A 23,597-nucleotide genomic window follows, 5' to 3' on the forward strand; every position below is an offset into this window, starting at 1 on the left:
GGCCTTCTTGACAAAAGCAAAACAGGGAATACATGATTGGGGTTACAGAAAGCCTGAGGAGGATCACTGGATCATTTAGGTACAGTGTTATACCTTAATGATTCTTTTAAGACCATCTCTCTTACTTACCTGGCTTGCAATCTAAAACAAAGATTTTTTAGTCTGAAACACTGAGAAACGAGTGTAAAGATGAACACCATGCAAGGGGGATGTTTAACTTCAGTGAGAAATATTTTAGATCAATATGAACAGATTTGATGAAGGCCTTTAAAATGGTATGTCGGTGAAGGTCATTGTAATGTTCTAGTGGCTAATATTCTCACTTGCAATGTCTCCATCATGTCGAAGTTTTCACACAGTTTTCTCATGCTAGGAATATTTCTTTCATGGCAACTCTGCATTACTGAGCCATAGAAATATGCAAAGTATCTGCCAGGTTCATAGCCAGAGAGCTGCAGCAGATCTGCACATGAATTGCATGAAGAAGATGGAAAACCTTTGGGATATTATACTTTCACACTTTGTTAACCTAAGTGAATGTAAATCTTTGTTCAGCTTAAGTTTGATGTATAGATAAAACAATATAGGACTTTGTTTCTCTTCAAGGAGGCTTCCAAATGTCTGAATAGTTAATGGTACTAACACTCTTGATCTTGTGGATGATGCATGCAAGCAATAGAAGAGAGAGAGAGAGTGTGTGTGTGGGATACAGAAGGAGAACACTTGTGTTATGCTGGAGTTAAAGAGCCAAACTGTGGTCCAGGGCAAGCATGGAAAGAGTGGATAAACATAGAAAGAACAAGATTCTATATGTCTAGTTGTTGCTTGATCCTCTTCTCTAAAGGAAAGAGTGGATAAACCTGAAAGTGCACTTTGTATTGATCCAATGTCCCAATTCAATTGAAATGATTCCCTGGTGGGCCTTACTGAACAAGCATCATCAGTGTCATTAACTGTGATTGAGCAAAACATGATTTCATCTTGGATTAAAATTGTAGGTTGAGATTAAACTTGATATTTTTATGCAGGAAAAGTGTAGTTTCCTTTTCTCTGTTCAGCCTACTCCTTGCTAAAAGAATTAGCAACTGAAGCCTTGTACACCATGTCTACTTTAAATTGTATTCTGAAGAATTTCTAGAAACTTGTAGGAGGAAATCCATCAATTCTTTATCTTGAATTGTTTTCTGATGAATTCCTAGAAACATGGAGAAGGGAATCACAGAATTCTATATGCTTAGTCATGGCTCCTCTTGCTGTTCATGACACTAAACTAGAAAGCATGTGGAGTTGAAGTGACACAGGCAGGCATTGCCTTCCAGTTCACCAAAAGCATAAACAAGTGTTAGTGTTGTAAACCATGACAAACAGGAACATGTGCCATTCTGGGATTGAATGGTAGATCAATCACACTTCACAGCTTTGTTATTTGATACTTTGGCTTTTGCTGCAGCTAGATTGGTTTGATTTGTTTAAGAGAAGACAGATTGCCTTCAAAAGATCAGACTTTTGGACTGGTAGAAATAAGTTCATGTCCATTAGCCATTAGACTGCATCCAACTCTGGACTGATATCAAAATACTGAAGCAACAAGAGGTGCAATTTTTCCTTGATCCTTGTCACTCTCTCATAGGTGGAAGACTGACATTTGCTGCTAAGGTTGATGCTTGTGTGCAAATATGTGGATTCCCCTCAATCCTTGCTTAGAATTAGCAGCTGAAACAAAGTTTCAAGAGCATGCATATTTTTAATTTCCTCCAAGAATTTGTTGAAGTTTGTATCTGTTGGAGATGGTTCCTTTTATTATTGTTATTACTACTACATTGAGTATAAATTAATGGACTCCATAACTTATGGCATTTGCTTGACTTGCCAAGATAAGACAAGTTTGTCAATGGAAAAGGCAACAGCAGAATATTTTCTTTTATTTGCTGAGATTAGATTGGAATCTCAACCAGAAAAAGTAGCAAGAAAGAGCCAAAGAGAATGGAGCAGAGAGGCAATGGGTGTTGTCATGATGCCAATGATCTGAAGATAGGATCAGATTAATTTGCATGGTATAATCATGCAGAAACACAGAAGAAAAAAAGAAGACCAGTAAACTAAATTTTCAGCAATTTTCATCATCAGAAACTACAGGAGGATTCATCAAAGTATGCACCTGAATAGTGACTTAAAACAATCAAGTTTGTATCCAAACTACAACCTTAAAGAGCAGAACGTTGCAAGATTAATAACAAGATTAAGATGCAATGAGTAAAAATCATTATCAAGTTAAGCTGCTAGTGTTGCAAATCTCCATAGACTGATCTGAGCTTTGTGTTCATCAAAATGAATCATAGAGACTGCCACATTGTAGACACAAACCCAAAATAAATGTCCACTTGAATGTGGTATGTTTGCATCACAATGGCATCATATTGAGACCAAATTAAATCAGGCTTACTGGTTAACCAAATGTGAGCAAATTAAGACCCAAGTTGAAGTCTGACAGATTTCATGAAGCATGTTTTCAGATTGTGAAGGCTGGGAACAGTGCTTGGAGTTAGTCCAAGTGAAACTTACAAGCCACTCCTTTTTGACTCCTGGTTCTTCTAAGAGGAGTCAAGCAAAGAAAATAACAGAATTTTGAGGAAGAAATTAAGAGCTAATTCTTTTTTGATGAAGAAATGATTTGAAAGAAAGAGAAAGATATCAAACTACATTTGAGATGGAGATAAATATAGGACTAAAATAGTATTATATTAATAAAGGATTAAAAAAAATCAGATGATATATATTAGGTTTGATAAGATTAAAATATTTTATTTTGATGGTATCCATCCTATATGATAATCTTAAGAAATTTGATTTTGTTTGAACTTGAATACCTATAAAAAAAGATTCCAACATAGCATTAGAAATGACACAAATTTATTGTGTGAATAGACATAAATAATTAAGAATATATATATATATATATATATATATATTCTTACTATTAATCAAATTATCTTGGTTTCCTTTTCCCCCTCCATCTTGTGCAGTCTATTTCTATACAAAATATTAACTATATTTTGTGTGGAGATTCAGCTTCCAAATATATATCAAATATCATCATAATATTTTCATGACATAAAACAATTACAAAAGAAAAAATATTCAATGTTATACACTTTTTAGTTCCATTTCAAATAAAAATAAATGCTGTGAGAACATAATATTAACAACTCTTCTTTTTTATTTATTTGTTTTAATACCTTTTGTGAAACAAATTCTTGGATGGTTATAATAAATTGTCTTCATAAGATCTTATTCCTTCAAGGAATAAGATCTTTACGATATCTTTGATTTCTTCGATGTCTCCGTGCCTTACGATTCAACCAATGTATCACCAAAAGTGACTAAATGTCTAATAAGTATTTTTCAATCTAACATCTATTATTATATGTACAAAATCTTCAAACAAAGTGGGGAGGGTAGAGGTGGAGTAAGCATTTCTTTCTTATTCTCTCTCCCTGCGACCTAAATCGACTTCCTTCATCTCTTTCATTACTTTTCGTTCCTCTTTGGCCACCAACCCGCAATCGATGGCTACTACTTCTCTCTCTCTCTCTCTCTCTCTCTCTCTCTCTCTCTAAGAGAATAATAGAGGTATTTAAATGGATTCGAATTGAATCAAATTATTTTTTAATTTGATTTAGTTTATCTCATCAAATCCAAAATTGATTAATCTGATTTAATTAATCAGTTATTTAATTTATAATTTTAAATAAATTTAAATAATATATATCTTTCAATTAAACTAAGCTGAAATCTTTATCCAATTCGATCGACATAATAATATTTATGAATTTGAGCCCATATCATTTGTAAAATTAAACTTTTGAACTGGTTTGATTAATTGATTCGAACTGAATTGAAGGCTTCGGGTAATAAACTCAATGACACTGATATTTCTTAAATTAAAATAGGTTTAGCTCCATTCAAATTAGTTAATCAAATCAGAAAAGAGTAATCCTAAGCTAAAATTATTTATCACATTTAAAACTAAACAATTAGTGAATTAGTTCAAACCAAATCGATTTTGGATCGATTCTACTTAGTTTTTTGATTGAATTCGAACATCCCAGTGATAGGGCGTATTTTGGCCCTATGTGAACCATCGAAAGACGTTGCAGACCGATGTGACACTGTGCACCTGGGGTGCACGTCACGTCAAGCCCCAACGGTACGACTGTACAGCCTGACCACCCCAAGAGCTGGGGGCAGTGCCGTCTGCTACTAGGGCAATGTCGTCTGACACCCCTCGAGCACCCCGAAGACGTCATCTCGTCAGAGAGGTTGTTCCGCACCCAAAGTCAACGGCCATGCTAGACCATGGCTCGACTAATTCCCGCACGCAGGTATAAATACCCTCGACCTGATCCAATTTAGGGTGAGAGATTTAGAACGAATTTAACTTGCTCATCGGAGGGGCCAAAGTCGGGACTTACCTGACGAGGGCCTTTTTGCAGGGAGGAAGTCGTCGCCGAGCTACGAATGTCTTCTTCACGCGGACGGCACCCGGTACACATAGGAGGGTGGCCCAACGAGTCAGACCCGATAAGTGTTAGCCCGCATCTCCCATCTCCAAGAGGCTTCCACACCATAAGGAGGATCTCCAACCATCCGAGGGGATGAGAGGACACATCTTCCCACGAACAATGCTCATATCGGCCAGCTTTGGAATGCTGGCTCGTAGTGAGGCTCAGGCCGACCTTGCCACTTCAACCGGTGCTTGACTCGTTTGAGGGCTACGCCAAGTTTCAGTCTCGTCCTTCGACCAGCTGGCCGAGGAATTTGAGCAAAGCTTCCTCGCCAACGCATGGCCCAGACCCTCCATGGCCACTTTGCTTGCACTATCTCAGCGCGAGGACGAGTCGCTCTCTCAGTTTGTGGCATGGTTCGCCACCGAGATCCGAGGTTTTCTGGATGCTCACCCTTCTCTAATCTTGTAGGCCTTTCTGATGGGTCTCAAACCTTCAAGGTTCTTCTGATCGTTGATCGAGAAGCCACCAGTGACCATCTCTAAGATGCTTCAATGCATCAACCAGTACATTGCCGCCAAGGCTTTGGTGGTGGGGAGGCGCGTGGAAGGCAAGAAGCCAAGGATGGAGCTCTCTCAAGGAACGACCTTGGTGCTCCCGATGCCTCCCCGCCGGGGGCCCAACCAACAAGAGCTGCTGCTCCCAAGACCCCCACCTCTCCCCCTAAACGCATCACGCACCGAGATCTTCCTCCAAATCAAAGAGACAAGCCTCTTGCAGCAGCCTCACCCTATGAAGACCGCCCGTAGAGACCTTCCTCTATATTCAATTCGGAGTCGAGCTCACACCTCGGTCCCCAGATTCTATTCGGAGCCGAGCTCACAACTCGGTCCCTAGATTCAATTTGGAGCCGAGCTCACAACTCGATCCCTAGATTCAATTCGGAGCCGAGCTCACAACTCGATCCCTAGATTCAATTCGGAGCCGAGCTCACAACTCGGTCCCCAGGTACAATTCGGAGCCGAGCTCACAACTTGGTCCCCAGATTCAATTCGGAGCCGAGCTCACAACTCGGTCCCCATATTCTATTCAGAGCTGAGCTCACACCTCGGTCCCCAGATTCAATTCGGAACCGAGCTCACAACTCGATACGCAGGTCCAATTCGGTGCCGAGCTCACAACTCGGTCCCCAGGTCCAATTCAAAGCCGAGATCACAACTCAGTCCCAAAATTCTATTCGGAGCCGAGCTCACACCTCGGTCCCCAGATTCAATTTGGAGCCGACCTCACAACTCGGTCCTCAGATTCTATTCGGAGTCGAGCTCACAACTCGGTCCCCAGGTCCAATTCAGAGTCGGGCTCACAATTCAGGCCCCATATTCAATTCGGAGTCGAGCTCACAACTCAGTCCCCAGGTCCAATTTGGAGCTGAGCTCACAACTCGATCCCTAGATTTAATTCGGAGCTGAGCTCATACCTCGGTCCCCAGATTCAATTCGGAGCCAAGCTCACAACTCGATCCCCAGATTCTATTTGGAGCCGAGCTCATGAGGAGTACATTCGACAGCCACCGAGGGTATTTCACCTCGGTAGTAAATCCTGCCTCTTTAAGGCGGTCGATCTCGTTGCTGATCGCCTTCTACCGGTCGGGAGTGAACTTCCTCGGCCTTTGCTTCATCGGCTTAGCCTTGGGGTCGATGTTGAGCTGGTGCTAGGTCACCCCTAGGTTCATCCCGGGCATCTCCCTAGGGGACCATGTAAACACATCGGCATTTTCCCTTAGGAAGTCGATGAGCTGGAGCTGATTTGCTTCTGGGAGTGTCGTCCCGATTTTCATGGTCAAATCGGGCCAGTTCCTTTTCAAGGGCACCTCGATGAGTTGCTCAGGGGGCTCCAAGCACATCAGTGCCATGGCTCCTTCTCGGGGATCCGGGACTTGACGGGGGCGTGACCTCTTCGGGAGGGTAACCGCTGTAAGATAGCATCGCCTTGATTCTCCCGGATCGCTTCGAGATTCCCTGATCCCTGCCAAAGTTGGAAACTTAATGGCCCGGTGGTAGGTGGACACCATCGCTTTCAACTTGTTGAGCGTCGGTCGGCCGAGGATGACGTTATAGGTCGAGGGTAGATTGACTACCATGAAGGTAGTCATTAATGTCTTGGCCCTCGGCTCTTCCCCGATGGTGACAGGAAGGATGGTGGTCCCGAGAGAGGAGATAGAGTCCCCCGTGAACCCAGTGAGAGCTGATGCCATGGGGGTGAGGTCCTCCTTGGTCAAGCCGAGCTTCTTAAAGGCATTGAGGTATAGCACGTCAGCAGAACTCCCGGTGTCGACCATTACTCTTTTGACCCGAGCATTGGCGATCTGAATGGAGATCACCAAAGCATCGTCGTGAAGGGAGCGCTCGACCTCTCTAGCTCCAAAAGTGATTTCAGGCTTGAGCTCGGGTCATGGACGTTTCTCGACCGCACTCCGGGCGTAGGCCTTCCTCACCATTGAGCTGTTGCCGCCTGTTGCTAGTCCTCCGGAGATGACGTCGATCTGTTTTTTTACGGGTCCCCTGGGGCGTGGAGTCACTTCCCGGGGTTCCTTGAGATAGCGCTCGAGGTTACCTCTTTGGATCAAGTCCTCGATTTGATTCTGGAGGTTGCGGCAGTCTTTCGTGTCATGGCTGTAGTCTCGGTGGAACCTGCAATATTTGGACCAGTATTTGTGAGTAGCTTTCATGGGGTTGGGTTATCGCAAGAGACCCTTCTTCTTGATTTGGAGGAAGATCTCAGTATGAGATATGTTCAGAGGAAGAGGCGGGGGCCTCGGGAGCAGCAGCTCTTGTCGGTCGGGCCTCCGGCGGGGTTGCATCGGGGTTACTGAGGTCGTTCCTCGAGACTGTTCAGCCCTTGGCCTCTTTCCGTCCATGTGCTTTCCCACCACTAGAGCTTCGGCGTCGATGTACTGGTTAGCACACTGGAGCATCTCGGGGATGGTTGATGGCGGCTTCTCGATCAACAACTAGAAGAACCTTGAAGGCTTCAAACCCATCAGAAATGCCTGCATGATTAAATAGGGATGAACGTCCGAGAATCCCCAGATTTTAGTGGCGAAGCGTGCCATAAACTGAGAGAGCGACTCGTCTTCGCGTTGGGACAACGCGAGTAAGGTGGCCATGGAAGGCCTGGGTCGTACGCTAGTGAGGAAATTCTTCTCGAACTCCCTTGCAAGCTGGTCAAAAGATGAGACCGAGGACGGGCACAGCCGACTAAACCACGCTCGTGCCAGTCCCCTAAAGGTGGTCGGGAATGCCCAACACATCAGGGCATCGGAGGTGCCATAGAGGGCCATCTGAGCCCGGAACGCGGCAACGTGCTCTGTGGGATCAAAGCTGCCGTCGTATGTCTCTAATGTCGATAGTTTGAAGTTGAGGGGCACAAGCTTGTCCTATATTTTCTGAGTAAAGGGGGATCCACTCGAGGTGCCTTCGTCCAACTCACCTCGCGACTTCTAGAACTCGCGTTGGAACTCGTCCAAGCGTTGGTTGACCCGGGACAGCTGGATCTTGAACGAGTCATCTGTTAGGATCAAGAGCACTAAGAGGGGGGGGGGGGGGGTGGGGTGTGAATTAGTGCAACGGAAATCTTTCGACGATAAAAAACGTTCGAACGATAAAAGCGATTTCGGTGTGAAAGCTGATTCTAAGATTACTTTAACTTAAGATCAAGCGAGATGGCGTTAAAGTCAATCTATGAAGGCAGTTTGCAGTTATGATGAAAATTAGAATATAAGCGCAAACTGAAATACGACGTTCGTACGATAAAAGCGATTTCGGTATGAAAGCCGATTCGTAAACCACTTTAACTTGAGATGAAGCGAGATGCAGTTAAAACAAAGATATAAAGGCAGTTTGCACTTATGATGGAAATCAGAACGTAAGCGCAAACTGAAATATGATGTTTGTACGATAAAACTGATTTGCGTCTAAACGCCGATTCGGAAAGCACTGAACTTTGAAACACGTTCGTAAAAGCACAGAAGGTAGTAAGCTATTGAGGAGGTTTGCAGTAAAGATAAGATGGTCAAAGTAAATGCAAACCGAGATTTAGAGTGGTTCGGTCAATCTTGACCTACTCCACTTTTGGCTTCCTCCACCGATGAGGTCACCGACGTCAACTAGAGGCCTTCCTTCAATAGGCGAAGGCCAACCACCCTTTTACAGTTTCACTCCTTTTGACGGGCTTAGGAGACAACCCTTACAGAATTTTCTCTCCTCTCTTTAAAGCTTAGAACTTGGAATAAAAGAGGGAGAAGAACTTTTGGCCTTGACAACAATTTTGAGCTCTAAAAATCATAGAACAAGATCAGGATTTTGGTGTATATGTTGTTTCCTTTCAGTGCTGAATGGGTGGGGTATTTATAGGCCCCAACCCAGTTTGAATTTGGAGCTCAAAACTGTCAATTCCCGGAATTCCGGGATCTGGTGGTTGCACCTCCTGACTGGAGCGGTTGCACCGCTTGGCAAAGCTCGAAGACTGAGCCTCTGGGCGGTGCCACCTCCTGTCAGGGGCGGTTGCACCTCCTGCTAGAGCTCGAAGACTGAGCTCAGGCGGTGCCACCGCCTGACTGAGGCGGTTGCACCTCCTGCCAGAGCTCCAAGACCGAGCTCAAGCGGTGCCACCTCCTGTCAAGGGAGGTTGCACCGCCCAGTCTCGCTCGGAGACTGAGCCCAGGCGGTGCCACCTCCTGGCTGGGGCGGTTGCACCGCCCAGTCTCGCTCGGAGACTTAGCCCAGGCGGTGCCACCTCCTGGCTTGGGCAGTTCAACTACCTGGCTGAAATCAGGGTCCGAATGGGTTGATCCATTCGGCCCAATTTGGGTTTCTCAAGGGCCCAATTGCCCCAAGATTAAGTTAATGGGATCACCTCCCATTTCCAACTTAATCATTGTGCTAACTACAATATTTCCTAAGACATTTACTACAACTTGCTCCGGTGCGTCAATCGCTTCTTCCAGCGAACTTCCGTCGATCATCCGATGAACCCTCAGTGATGCTCCTGCGGACTTCCAGCAAACTCCTGGACTTGCGACGATCCACTTGGCGAGTTCCGACGAGCTTCTTTGGCAAGCTCATGGACTTCTCGGATTTGTTCCCACAGAACCTCCGACGACTGTCCGAACTTCCGTCGAACTCTCAAACTCCCAACGTGATCATTGTCTTGACTCCGGCGCAACTCCTACTGCATATCTTACTTTAATCGTAGTTAATCCTGCACACTTATCTCAACATATAGATTAGACAACAAATGATAATTGACTTCATCATCAAAATCCGAGATTCAATAATCTCCCCCTTTTTGATGATGACAATCAATTGATAATGGAGTTAACCTTAACTCCCCCTATCTATATGCTATACTTGAGATAAGTCATTCTTGAATTCAAACCCTTTGAATTCAAGAAACATATTGATAAGTTAAAATCATTTAAACTTATCAATACTCCCATCATGATTCCCATCATGATGTATCTCTCTGAAGATGATGTCAAAGCTTGACATTCATTTTCAAATCTTACATTACAAGTTTGAATGATGGCAATAGTAGCAATTCATCATATTGTAAGATATCAACATGTAAAACTGCGAAGTAAGATTTTGATATCATTATATTATGCACACATTTCAAATGTTTTAGCAATTATAGCATTTCATCACATGGTAAGATATCAATACGTAAAATTACGATGCAAGTTTTTTGATATCTTGACATGATACAAACAAGGCATAATGCAAATTATAGCAATCATAGCATCTATTCATATATCTCTTGGTGATGCAAGCATGGCATTAATACTCATATATTTCTCCCCCTTTGTCATCAACAAAAAGCATGGTAATTGTGATAGCAGGAGAACAATAAACGAATTTTAAGCATAAGTGTGATAGTTGTTCATGCCTTTACATGTTATTTTCCAAGCATATAAAGGAAAGCATGATACATAGATTGCTTTGAATACTTCTTCCTTTTTATTTGTTATAATCTTTTTGCATGAAAGAGGAAGGCCATTTGTGATACCAGCTATTTGTGAGATTACTTTGAGTGAAATTAAAACCGATGAAAGATTAAATCATGAAGTTAAAGTCGATGAGAGATTGAATCATGCTTCATTTTTACAGGTATCAAGATATGTATGTGAAACAAATCTTTGCAAGTAAAAACACTATCATCCATATTTTAAGATGGAATTTATAAGCAGGAATCATTTCATCAATTCCATTTCAAAAAAATATTTTTCATATAATAAGTGTACAAGAAAATCCGATTTTTAGGATACCAATTGTTAAGCGAATCCGAAAATGAAATTAACACTTTCATGCATTCGGACAAGACTATGCTATATAATCATAAAGACAAAACATGCTTATTGTTATGGAAATTTTTGTATTCAACACATAATTTTCAAGTGATTTGATCATTCAATAAAGTCCAAAAAATAATTTTAACTAGTTTATGTGTTCGAACACATCAACATTCCTAATTCTCTTCTTATGAAATCAAATTGTTCTTCACTTAGAGGTTTTCTAAAAATATCAGCTAGTTGATGTTTAATATTATGGCAATATAATAACATGACGCATCAACTGCATTGGTATATCATTTTCACAAATCATGGAAACCAAGACACAAGGTTTTCAAAAACATTTAGTTTCGATGTAAAATCTGACAGTAAGTAACGAGATTAAATAATGAGTGATGTTTGTAACTCTGCTCATAAATAAATACATCAAGTAACCATATCAAAGATCAAGGCACAAAGCATTGTGATCATAGTGAGTAATATAAAGAGTTTACAATACACATATAAGCTCATTCAGGAGGTGGAAAATTAAAATGCCTAAATAAAGAGTCAAATTGTCGATGAATTTGCTACAACTCAGATAGGATTTGATCTTGTCGATGTTCAAGCCGTTCTTGTCTTTGTTCAAATCGGTCCATCCGAATCTTAATATCTTCGATAGATGATGCAGGAGCTTGCTCAAATGAATGTGTTTCCTCAAAGGGACAGATCGGAGGAGATTGAGTACCCCTAAAGAGTGGTGTTTCCGGTTCTGGTTCAAGTTGAGGGGGATCGGTTCTTCTAGGCATTCTAACCCAGTTACCGTTTCTATAAACACATCTTAATCGGTGAAGTAGATTTTTATTTATTATGCTAAACCTATCTACTTTTATTACTTCTTCTTCCGGTGGTATTGGAATATCATAGGCTTTCAGTATTCTAGTGATTATACCACCATATGGGAGCATCATGTCTTTCTTAGATAGTTCTAATATGTTTTGCTGGATAAGATAACCAAGACAGATGTCATGTCCTTTCATGATCCAATACATAGTTCCTAATTCTAATTGGCTTACTTCATCATGATGGTATTGTTTAGGGAGAATGATGCTAGTTAGGATATGATGAAGTACCTTAGTGTTTAGTGGCAGTAGATGTTCACAACTTTTAGGAACAAATGCTAAGTTGGGATTGGCAAAAATTGTTCCTAAGGCTTCAACATATGTTGTCCCAACAGTTTCATCATCCCATGATCCTCTAAAGTAGAGTCCTCTATTTTTATGGGAATGCTTATCATATCGCAAATGAATTTATCCGTAATGGAGATGTGTTGTCCTAAGAGATAGGTAGACATTCTTTCTTCTTCATCTACTTGTATATTGTTGTAAAACAATCTAACAAGTCTTGGATAGATGGGTTCACTAATTTGTAAATTATGGAGTAGATCTAAGTTTGCAAACCATTGGATTATCTCTAAGTCTCTTAGTTCATTTAAATCTACATGTTTTCCCTTATTAACACTCCTAAGTTCGAAAGAGGAAAACTTTTCAGCATGATATTTTGAATCGAAAAGGGTAAGATCAAAATCTTCCACTAATCTCCTCTTCCCTCTGTCCCTTGAGGATCTTCTAGACCCCATAACTACTGCTATTTAAGATGATAGTAATGAGCAAGAGTAAATGAATCAAAAATAAAATTTAAGGGGTTCTTAGAGAATACCTTAGTGAGATCTTCAATAGAAGGAGAGATTGTTGATCTTTTGCTTCAAAATGAGAAGTATTTGGGATGCTATGAGGGGTGAAACAGAGATGACGAAGCTTTGGAAGAGTAAAGAGGGGAAGGGAGGGAGTTGGGGTCGGTTCCACCGCCGGCCCTAGCTTGGGTTAAAAAGAGGCAAAGTTGCGGGCGGTTGCACCACTAGCTGGGGCGGTGCAACCGCTTGCAACACGTGATAGCCGGAGGTGCTACCTCCAGCTGGGGCGGTGCCACTGCTTGCAGGCGGTGAGCACTTGTTCTGACTGCAGTGTGATCTGATTTGAATGTTTTTGAGTTAAGAAGAATTTTCATTTAGAGCAATCAACTTTACTTACGTAATTACGTAAGAATTTTCATTGTAAGATAAGAAATTTTGCATGATCAAGATAGATCTTATGACGTGCATACTCTAAATGTCATGCACATGTTTGTGACAGATTGTTCAAGTCGGTAAGCCTTGCAAATTTATGACAAACTTAGTAAGTTCATGATATAGTTGGATTCGAACGGATGATATCAATAGATTCGAAAATCCAGAGGATATGTGAAGTGAGAATCATGGGTTTCCAATAGGATTGTATCTATATCGCATTTGTAATTTTAATTTTCTAATCCTCTTCTGTTATTTAGGCTAGAGAGCATCGTGGCTTCTTTTTGGATCTCGGGTCATGAATATCGAGAATCCAAAGAGCAGGATATTATTTCTTGCTCCCAGCTTATGATGTTTTATGTTTTTACAAGAAAGGATGATCTTTAAGTACCCATTTGCTTTTGGGTGCCTCAAAAATAGATCTACATTGTTTATCATGTTGCATAGAATTTATCATGGTTCCTTTTGGAACATAAATTAATTTGTTCGGACTAATTTTCTTGAATGGACAATAATGCGTTTTGTGTCCAAGTTTGCAACAAAAGTTGCATTTGCTTTGGTGTCGAACATGTAAGATGGGGCCTTTTATGAAGGTGGTTGGATTTTGGTGAGGACTTCTCACAAATCCGATTCCACTTCTTTTGGGAACGTGACCCTTGTTTGCAAGGATCATGTTCAAGGACTTGCTACCAACCTCGAATTTCTTCACCTTAAGTAGCAAGTTTTCCTTTTGGAGAGTTTCTAGATCATGGCATTTTATGCATGAACCTAAACTATCATGATATTCAGCTTTTAACTTATCGAAATTACAAGTAAGACTATCATGCTCCTTTTTTAGCAATTTGTATTTTCTACTAATAATCTTGCATTCATCAAATAAGTCATGGAAGGCATTTAATAATTCATCAAATGATAAATCTGCATCTATTAAATTCGTTACCTCATCTCCGATGGCCATTAAGGTGTAATGAGCAACTTGCTCGGTGTTGGACTCCTCTTCTTCGGACGCGCTCGAGTCATCCCATGTTGCTTTGAGCGCCTTCTTCTTTGATGTTCTCTTTTTGACTTGGGGATAATCACTCTTGTAGTGTCCCGGCTTTTTGCACTCATAGCAAATAACTTGGTCCTTCTTGGGTTCAAGTTTATTTTTTGTGTCATTCTTAAACTTGTTTCTTTTAATGAATTTTTTAAATTTTCTTGTTAGAAGTGCCAAGTCATCGTCACAGTCCTCATCACTTGAGTTTTCTCTCAAGTGGTCTTCTAAAGTTCTAAGTGTCATATCCTTCCTGTTCTTTGGAAGGATGTCTTCTTGCTATTCATGAGCTTTGCAAGTCATCTCGTAGGTCATTAATGACCCGATTAGTTCTTCAAGAGGGAAGTTATTTAGATCTTTCACCTCTTGAATAGTAGTGACTTTAGGATCCCAACTCTTAGGAAGGGATCTTAGAATCTTATTTATGAGCTCAAAATCCGAAAAACTTTTTCCGAGTCCTTTTAGACCATTGACGACATCCGTGAAACGGGTAAACATGTCGCCAATAGTCACACTCGGTTTCATCCGGAAAAGTTCGAAAGAATGTAACAAAAGATTGATTTTTGACTCTTTCACTTTACTTGTGCCTTCGTGAGTCACTTCGAGTATGTGCCAAATATCAAATGCGGTTTTACAAACCGAAACATGGTTGAACTCGTTTTTATCAAGCGCACAAAATAAGCCATTCATAGCCTTTGCATTAAGAGCGAAAGCCTTCTTCTCCAATTCATTCCAATCGATCATTGGAAGAGAAGACTTTGAAAATCCATTTTCGACAAGATTTCAAAGTTCAAAATCCATAGAAATAAGAAAGATCCTCATTCGGGTCTTCTAATAGGTGTAGTCTGTCCCATTGAACATGGGTGGACGTGTAATAGAATGGCCCTCTTGGTTTCCGGCGTATGCCATCTCTCTTGGGTTTTAATCCGTTTGAGAGTTAACCCCGCTCTGATACCAATTGTTAGGATCAAGAGCACTAAGAGGGGGGGGTGAATTAGTGCAGCGAAAATCTTTCGACGATAAAAAACGTTCGAACGATAAAAGCGATTTCGGTGTGAAAGCCGATTCTAAGATTACTTTAACTTAAGATCAAGCGAGGTGACGTTAAAGTCAATCTATGAAGGCAGTTTGCAGTTATGATGAAAATTAGAATATAAGCGCAAACTGAAATACGACGTTCGTACGATAAATGCGATTTCGGTATGAAAGCCGATTCGTAAACCACTTTAACTTGAGATGAAGCGAGATGCAGTTAAAGCAAAGATATAAAGGCGGTTTGCAGTTATGATAGAAATCAGAACGTAAGCGCAAACTGAAATATGATGTTCGTACGATAAAACTGATTTGCGTCTAAATGCCGATTCGGAAAGCACTGAACTTTGAAACACGTTTGTAAAAGCATAGAAGGCAGTAAGCTATTGAGGAGGTTTGCAGTAAAGATAAGATGCTCAAAGTAAATGCAAATCAAGATTTAGAGTGGTTCGGTCAATCTTGACCTACTCCACTTTTGGCTTCCTCCACCGACGAGGTCACCGACGTCAACTAGAGGCCTTCCTTCAATAGGCGAAGGCCAACCACCCTTTTACAGTTTCACTCCTTTTGACGGGCTTAGGAGACAACCCTTACAGAATTTTCTCTCCTCTCTTTAAAGCTTAGAACTTGGAAAAAAAGAGGGAGAAGAACTTTTGGCCTTTACAACAATTTTGAGCTCTAAAAATCATAGAACAAGGTCAGGATTTTGGTGTATATGTTGTTTCCTTTCAGTGCTGAATGGGTGGGGTATTTATAGGCCCCAACCCAGTTTGAATTTGGAGCTCAAAACTGTCAATTCCCGGAATTCCGGGATCTGGCGGTTGCACCGCCTGGCAGAGCTCGAAGACTGAGCCTCTGGGCGGTGCCACCTCCTGTCAGGGGCGGTTGCACCTCCTGCCAGAGCTCGAAGACTGAGCTTAGGCGGTGCCACCGCCTGACTGAGGCGGTTGCACCGCTTGACTGAGGCGGTTGCACCTCTTGCCAGAGCTCCAAGACCGCCTCCAAGACTGAGGCGGTTGCACCTCCGCTCGGAGACTGAGCCTAGGCGGTGCCACCTCCTAGCTGGGGCGGTTGCACCGCCTAGTCTCTCTCGGAGACTTAGCCCAGGCGGTGCCACCTCCTGGCTTGGGCGGTTCAACCGCCTGGCTGAAATCAGGGTCCGAATGGGTTGATCCATTCGGCCCAATTTGGGTTTTTCAGGGGCCCAATTGCCCCAAGATTAAGTTAATGGGATCACCTCCCATTTCCAACTTAATCATTGTGCTAACTATGATATTTCCTAAGACATTTACTGTAACTTGCTCCGGTGCGTCAATCGCTTCTTCCGGCAAGCTTCCGGCGAACTTCCGTCGATCATCCGATGAACCCTCGGTGATGCTCGTGCGGACTTCCGACAAACTCCTGGACTTGCGACGATCCACTTGGTGAGTTCCGACGAGCTTCTTTGGCAAGCTCATGGACTTCTCGGATTTGTTCCCGCAGAACCTCTGACGACTGTCTGAACTTCCGTCGAACTCTCGAACTCCCAACGTGATCATTGTCTTGACTCTGGCGCAACTCCTGCTGCATATCTTACTTTAATCGTAGTTAATCCTGCACACTTATCTCAACATATAGATTAGACAACAAATGACAATTGATTTCATCATCAAAATCCGAGATTCAACATCATCCGTCGAGTCGGACGATATGGTGTCAGGCTCGGAGCGGGGCAGAGTGATTCGGCAGGGTGCGGGTATGCCCTGCTCGGGCGGACCTGTCGGGTCCATTGTTTGCTCTTGAGCTTCCCTCGTCCCGACCTGCTCCCTGCTCAGCCTTTGCCGTGTTGGGTCGACCGGGGGAGACACTAGCCGTACAATCTGGGGGATGAGTGGGGCGATCATCTGCATCATCCCCGCCATTGCCTATACTTGCTTGGTCAGTTGAGGAATGCCTCGGGCAACACAGTCGAGGGTCCTGTGATAAGTCCGGGGGGCGACAACCCCAGGTCATTGAATAGGCGCCAGTAATGATCTAGTGTCGAGGCCGGGATCTCCCCGTCTCGAAGGATGGGGAGGGGCTGATCTCCGGGCCCGACAGAAGGGTGGCCGGCTAGTGGTTCTCCCTCAGGGAGAGCCCCTATGAGATGCTCCTACGATATGACCCTCCTTATAGCACCAAAAATATTGATGAACTGATGCGCCATGGCTGATGAGTCAGCACGCCCTGGTTCACGGGTCAATGTTGTGAGTCTTCGGCCGGGTGGACTGGTTGCCGAGGTCGGTCGTGCCCTCTGGGCGGGGTGCTGGCGTCGAAATGTTGAAAGCGCCTCTTTCGATCGAGATGGTCTCGCCTTGGGGAGATCTGCTTTCCTGCACAGAAGGCCCCCGTTGGGTGTTTTCTGACTGTGGCCCCTCCGATGAGTAAGTCAGTGGTGGGTTTCTCTCTCTCTCTCTCTCTCTCTCTCTCTCTTTTGCCTCTCTCTGGGCCGGATGCCGGCTATGGGTTTTTATACTACTGTACGAGGGTCGGTCATACGTGGGTTTAGCATGGTGACCGATCCTCGAGAGGTGAGATGCTACCTTTATGCGGCCGCCGTCCCGGAATGCACGGAACGGCGCCATGTGGCATCGTCCCGGGCTTTCCGGGATGGGACGTACCGAGCAACGCTTTGGTACGGATTCTGGCTTGGCGCGTGAGGATGCTCCTCTTGCTGACTTGGCTGTAACATAGCATGGCGTCGACCGTGACATGACCTAGATCCAAAATATACCTTATCACCGTTCATCCCTTTCCTTTGAAATGATCACTCATGCATGCATGCTCATGAGATCGAGTTACAAGTGGTAAGCGGTCAATTTGTTTGCGGCGCATGGTCATCGTTAGTGCCTTCACCCATTCAGATCTGTGTGGGGCGCGGTGGTGGATGTTGATGGAACCCCAAACATTGTGGTGCACTCAAAGAGAATGCATTGTAGGACATCTAAGAAGGTTCGTTCTCTAGGGCTTACTACGTGCTTCACGTACCATCTTCTTCAACCTGTGGTGGTCCGCAGGTGAATTGGCAATGGAGGTGGTGGACTCTTGCGTTCCACCTGGTTTCAGATTCCACCCCACCGAGGAAGAGCTCGTCGGATACTACCTTGCGACGAAGGTGGCTTCTCAGAAGATCGATCTTGTTGTCATTAAGGATGTCGATCTCTACGGAATAGAACCATGGGATCTCCAAGTTTCGTGATCTCTGTCCATGGAGAACTTACTGTAAGATTCTTATAGTAGCCTTAAACTCTCTCTCTCTCTCTCTCTCTCTCTCTCTCTTCGATCGATATATAGACAGGTGCAGGCATGGGCATGACGAGCAAAGGGAGTGGTACTTGTGCAGCCACAAGGACAGGAAGTATCCAAGTGGAACTCGCACCAACAGAGCCACCGCTGCTGGATTCTGGAAAGCAACGGGGCGAGACAAACCGGTGATTTCGAGCTCCCGATTCATAGGGTTGAGGAAGACTCTTGTGTTCTACAAGGGAAGAGCTCCAAATGGGAGGAAGACCGATTGGCTCATGCATGAATACCGTCTTCAATCCAGTGAACTTGCATCTTCTCAGGCAAGTCAGTCGACTGCATCATTCTGCACTTGGTATCATGCTCATTCAATTACAGGAATTGCAGGAAGAAGGTTGGGTCCGTATGTAGAGCATTCCAAAAGCCAACACCTACTCAAAGGCCATGCGCCAGCAATGTTAGTGCTACCTACAACAACAGTCTTGAAACCACAGTGAGCATGAGAGGCAACTTTTGTGATGAGAGAGCTGTTGGGTATAGCATCATTCCACGGGCGGAGATTCTTGAAGGTGATGTTGTAGGCAGTGATGAGACGAGTGCCGGTAAGAAGAGAAGCAACCGTAATGGGCATATGATGGATTGGAAGGTTTTGGACAAGTTGCTCTCCTTGTCTCACAGTCTAATGAATCAAGCACAGCATGTTTTCTTCCATAGATTGATAGCTCATGATGCCGACATTAATGGTCTCTTCAGCTGTTATGTTGCTAATAAAGCATGGTAGCAAAGTCAAAGAGTTCTCCCATGCAATCATAAGTAGTAGGAATGTAGTGATATGAAACAAGCCCTGATTGATTTCTGAGTTTGATGAGAACTTGGTTTGTACTGCTAATAAACCTTGTAATATGATGCACTCATGTTTTGGTAGCCAGTAAGATCAGCTGTATGAATGTGTTTGACATGTACAATAATTGATGAAAATAGTTAATCGAATGATTTCTTGGAGAAGAATTAAGAAATGCACTTTGAGCAAACAAGCTTAACTTAGATTCAAAGATTTGGGTGGGCATCACAATATGACAGTTGAAGTTTTTGGATTGTCTTGATATATGATCTCATATGTGTTAACTTAGATGTTAACCCTTAATACAGGAACTCCATGATTAGCATAGTGAAAATTGATCATATTGCTAATATATTCACAGATGAGAGATAAAAAGAAGCATTAAAAAATATAATGTACATATACGTATCATATCATAACTATACTACTGGTGTCTATAACAATTGTTACTTTGAAATAAACATCTATCGAGATGCATAGTAACTTCTAATATAACCCATACACAGCATTTATACTATTAGCAATTCTAATGTAGTTTATAATCTCCATATTCTCTGAGATATCATTCTTTTTAAGCTGCTCTGTAAACTGTTTATATATACACACACACATATACATATATGTATATATGTATACATATATGTATATATGTATACATATATGTATATATGTATACATATATGTATATATGTATACATATATGTATATATGTATACATATATGTATATATGTATACATATATGTATATATGTATACATATATGTATATATGTATACATATATGTATATATGTATACATATATGTATATATATATACATATAAAGTAAAATAAACATATCATAAGAAATACTTGGCTTCAAGTCTTAAAATAACTCCATAAAATTCTTGAATTACTACACAGACATACTTGTAAAATAAACGGGTCATCCATCAACACAAGCAGCAGAGGAGTAGGCAAGATGGTTTGTATCTTACATCAATGAGATCCATACTTACATGTCAATTGATGTGGAACTCTCCACTAGCATGGACTGCCTTCACTGTCTTATCATACTCGTCATCCTCTTCTTCTTCTTCCACCTCTTGGTTCTCTTCCTTATTATCCTCTTCTTCAGAATCGACCTCGGACCACCCAAAGCCGGAAATCGACCGAGATGGCTTTGGAAGTGTCCTAGCTTCTGTTAATATCTTCCTGATCTCATCGATGCTCTGGGTGGAGAAGGGGGGAATGCTGTTGTCCCTCCTGTAGTACACTGCTTGTGCTGCTTCTGTGAGCTCCCTGGGGAGATTCTTCAGGAACCAAGGGTGGGTTCTTATCTCCCTTATTTTGATCCTCTGCATAGCATTACATTACATGCCAATCCAGTCATACCATTCTTCTACAAGTAGAGCGTGGAAAACATTTCAAAGAATTACCCTCATCGGATTGGCGTCGAAGATGCGGGAAATGAGTTGCCTGCAGTCTTGTGATATGTGAACATAGTCTGGTATCTTGTACTGCACCGACATTATTCTCTGCAATCACAATGGTTATTGGGTTATGTCAAGATAAATCAAAGAATTCTAAAGAAAAAAGATCAGTTTGCAGTCTTACTCTGATGGTCTTCCTGATGTTCTTGGGATCGTTTTGGTCCTCAAAAGGGTAGGCTCCCACCAGCATGACATACAGAGTTACTCCACATGACCATACATCTGCTTGCTACACATTTTTCTAGCACAAAATTAGATGCACAAGTAACATGTTGCTTAAGTCGAAAACACAACAGGCAAACTGCTGTGAACTGGAATATACATTAGGAAAGACTACACCATGCAATAGCAGTCATCTACTAGGCCACTTCCGTTTGGAAGAGAAGGTTGTCAGGAAAGAAAAAGACACTGCAGATTCTACAATGAGATACCACTCTCGTTGTTTATTGGGAAAAAGAAAGTGTGATGTGTTGCAAACAACAGCATCTGCGAAATTGGAGATGAAAGAACAACATGGAGTAGATGAAAGGATAATGCAATCAAAAGAAATATGGAAGAACAATTTGTCTTGTTCTTGAATTGATGCATAGCCATACAACACAACATTCACAATAACAAGTCAACCGCAACTGATTCATTCCATGAACACAAATCCACAAGCTAGACACAGGCCTATAAAAATCAACCATACTCTTTGGTACTTTGATGTAAAGTTTATCACAAAGATCACCATTTACTTTGATCGGTCTACATCACTGTATGTATACTTCAGTTTGTAGGACAGGAGATCAAAGTACCCCAAGACCATATTGATTCATCTACCATTATAATGAGCCAAAATAATCCATCCGAAAGGCTAATTATTTCTCTTCCTTGTCCATATAAAACATTTCAAGCAATTATCTTTCAGAGTAGCTTCTTTTTCTTGCAAATTAACAGGTCAAAATATCATTTTGACCAAGTATCCTTTGACAGTCAGGTGTTTTCATCAAGGACCATCCAATGTGACAATGTCCATCCAGTAATTGATGGGACAGATTCATTCCCGTCAATAAACGAAGAGGAGGATTCGAACAAGAGGACCAACCTCGTTCCCCCCCCACCTCTTCCCACCCAACCTCAACGGCACCAGACGTGGCCCCCAAGCCACGTGCCGGGTCCTTTCCGGCCCATTCACGAATCTTGAGGCGGGGCCCCTCTGTTAAAGGGTCCAGATCCGTGCTTCCCCGCTCCCCAAGACGCAGTCCTCATTGACTGCATAGTATCGACACTATCGATGGAGACCATATGCTGGTAGTGATCAAGTAAACGAGGGAGGAGGAGCGGGTCACCTTTCCGTCGTACTCACGGGGGGAGAGAACCTCCGGGGCGATGTACGCGGGCGTCCCCACCGTCGATTTCGGCCTCGAGTGCAGCAGCGACGACTGCGACAACGGATAGAGATTCTAATGGTACGTGTTGATGTTTTGAGCTGCTAATAATCGGGAGAAGGGGAGCACCTTGGAGTAGCCGAAATCGCAGATCTTGAGGCGCGGCGCCGGGCTGCCATCGAGCAGGGTGTTCTCCAGCTTCAGATCCCGGTGGCAAATTTGCTGAAGGGTTGTTTTACGTATCGAATATAGTTGTAAGTTCATATTAATCTTCGATTTTGGGGTTAAAAAAGCAAATTTTAGGGTAATTTTGTACCCTGAGATGGCAGTAGCTGACACCGCAGATGAGTTGCTGGAAGAAATATCTCGCCTGCAAGAGGAAATCGATACTAATTCTCGAGTTAATTTGTGAAGAAGACGATCGAGAAGGGTAAATTCGGGAACCTCGTCTTCACTGAATCTTCCGGCGTCGCAGATCCGCTCGAAGAGCTCGCCGCCTGCGGCGTACTCCATCACGATCGCCAGATGCGTCGGCGTCAACACAACCTGAAGAGAGAATTCCGATGCCAATCAAAAAGAAAAGCGAGGACAAGAGGGGGGCCGCTCTTCGATTCGAGGGAATCCCCAGACCTCCTTGAAGCGGATGATGTTGGGATGACGAAGCGACCGGTGGTTGATGATCTCCCTCGCCACGTTCTCATCTATCTACTTCCCCAAAAACCACGAATCAGAAAAAGAAGGAGACGGGAAAGAAAACCAAACCAATCCGATCGATCGAGCGAACGAGCAATGGAGCTCACCCGTTGACCTCGCTCGATGTGCTTCATGGCGACGAGCTCCTTGGTGTCCTTGTGGCGCATCAGCTTGGCCACACCAAAGTTACCAGATCCGATGTCGCGCACCACCTCGTACTTCTCCATCCTCCTCTACCTTCCCTCCTCGCCAAGCTCGAACGCCTTCAGCTTTACCAGCAACAACCACAGTCGTCTCTGGACTCGGGGGAACGCTGGTCTATGCTTGGTGCCCGCTTCCCTACCTTCCTCATGATTGAATATTTTTTGGTACCCCACATGTTGGTCCTGCGCGGGGCCCAGAAACGGGTACGGAACATAAGTTACGCTACTAGGCGGCTACGATTGCTTCCTTGCTGCGCCAGTGGCGATTGGACGAGTGGCGCGAACAATTCGGATTGGGGAACTAATGTAACATCTTTATATATATATATATATATATATATATATATATGAGCATCCAAAATTGAAGCCAAACACGAAATATAATATCGGATTCCTCGAAACCTAACGTCTTGTAACATTCGAGTTGATGTCGGATTGCATATGAAGGTTGTACGAGACACCAATTACATTAATTTTAGTTAAAAGCATGCTTTTGTACCACCAAGGAATATATTATTCTATATATATCACTGACGAATTATTGCACGTCACTCACCCATAGAATTATGTCGGACTCCTCTTCCTATTCAATAGCCAAAACTAGTGGAGTCATCAAATCACATGCCACCACTCTTAAAGACTATATTGGAAGGCAGACAAATCGCCACGTTTGATCTTAGTCATGCTCACTCGATTCTGCGTCCATCTACGTGTCTTTTGCATGATGGAATCCTTA

General features: G+C 42.9%; 1 protein-coding gene and 1 pseudogene across 1 annotated transcript; one reads left to right on the plus strand and one right to left on the minus strand.

Moving 5' to 3' along the window:
* Window positions 1-18,069: 18,069 nt before the first annotated feature.
* On the plus strand, window positions 18,070-19,065 carry LOC135677464 (NAC domain-containing protein 30-like; annotated as a pseudogene).
* A 900-nt stretch (window positions 19,066-19,965) lies between these two features.
* On the minus strand, window positions 19,966-23,017 carry LOC135676492 (serine/threonine-protein kinase SAPK7-like). The gene is made up of 9 exons (XM_065187740.1): window positions 22,766-23,017; window positions 22,596-22,670; window positions 22,410-22,511; window positions 22,282-22,335; window positions 22,095-22,187; window positions 21,927-22,019; window positions 20,720-20,824; window positions 20,542-20,640; window positions 19,966-20,460 (listed from the first exon to the last, which is right to left on the minus strand). The coding sequence occupies exons 1-9, from the start codon at window positions 22,883-22,885 to the stop codon at window positions 20,125-20,127; spliced, it is 1,077 nt and encodes a 358-aa protein (XP_065043812.1). The 5' UTR covers window positions 22,886-23,017; the 3' UTR covers window positions 19,966-20,124.
* Window positions 23,018-23,597: the final 580 nt, after the last annotated feature.

Source organism: Musa acuminata, chromosome BXJ1-6 (assembly GCF_036884655.1).
Source record: "Musa acuminata AAA Group cultivar baxijiao chromosome BXJ1-6, Cavendish_Baxijiao_AAA, whole genome shotgun sequence".
NCBI classification, from domain to species: Eukaryota; Viridiplantae; Streptophyta; class Magnoliopsida; order Zingiberales; family Musaceae; genus Musa; species Musa acuminata.

Coding starts and splice junctions, on each gene's coding strand:
- LOC135676492 (XM_065187740.1), bottom strand. CDS start 22,885: ATGGAGAAGTACGAGGTGGTGCGCGACATCGGATCTGGTAACTTTGGT. Junction 22,671..22,765: donor ACATCGAGCGAGGTCAACGG/GTGAGCTCCATT, acceptor TTGGGGAAGTAG/ATAGATGAGAACGTGGCGAG. Junction 20,461..20,541: donor TCGACGCCAATCCGATGAGG/GTAATTCTTTGA, acceptor AATGCTATGCAG/AGGATCAAAATAAGGGAGAT.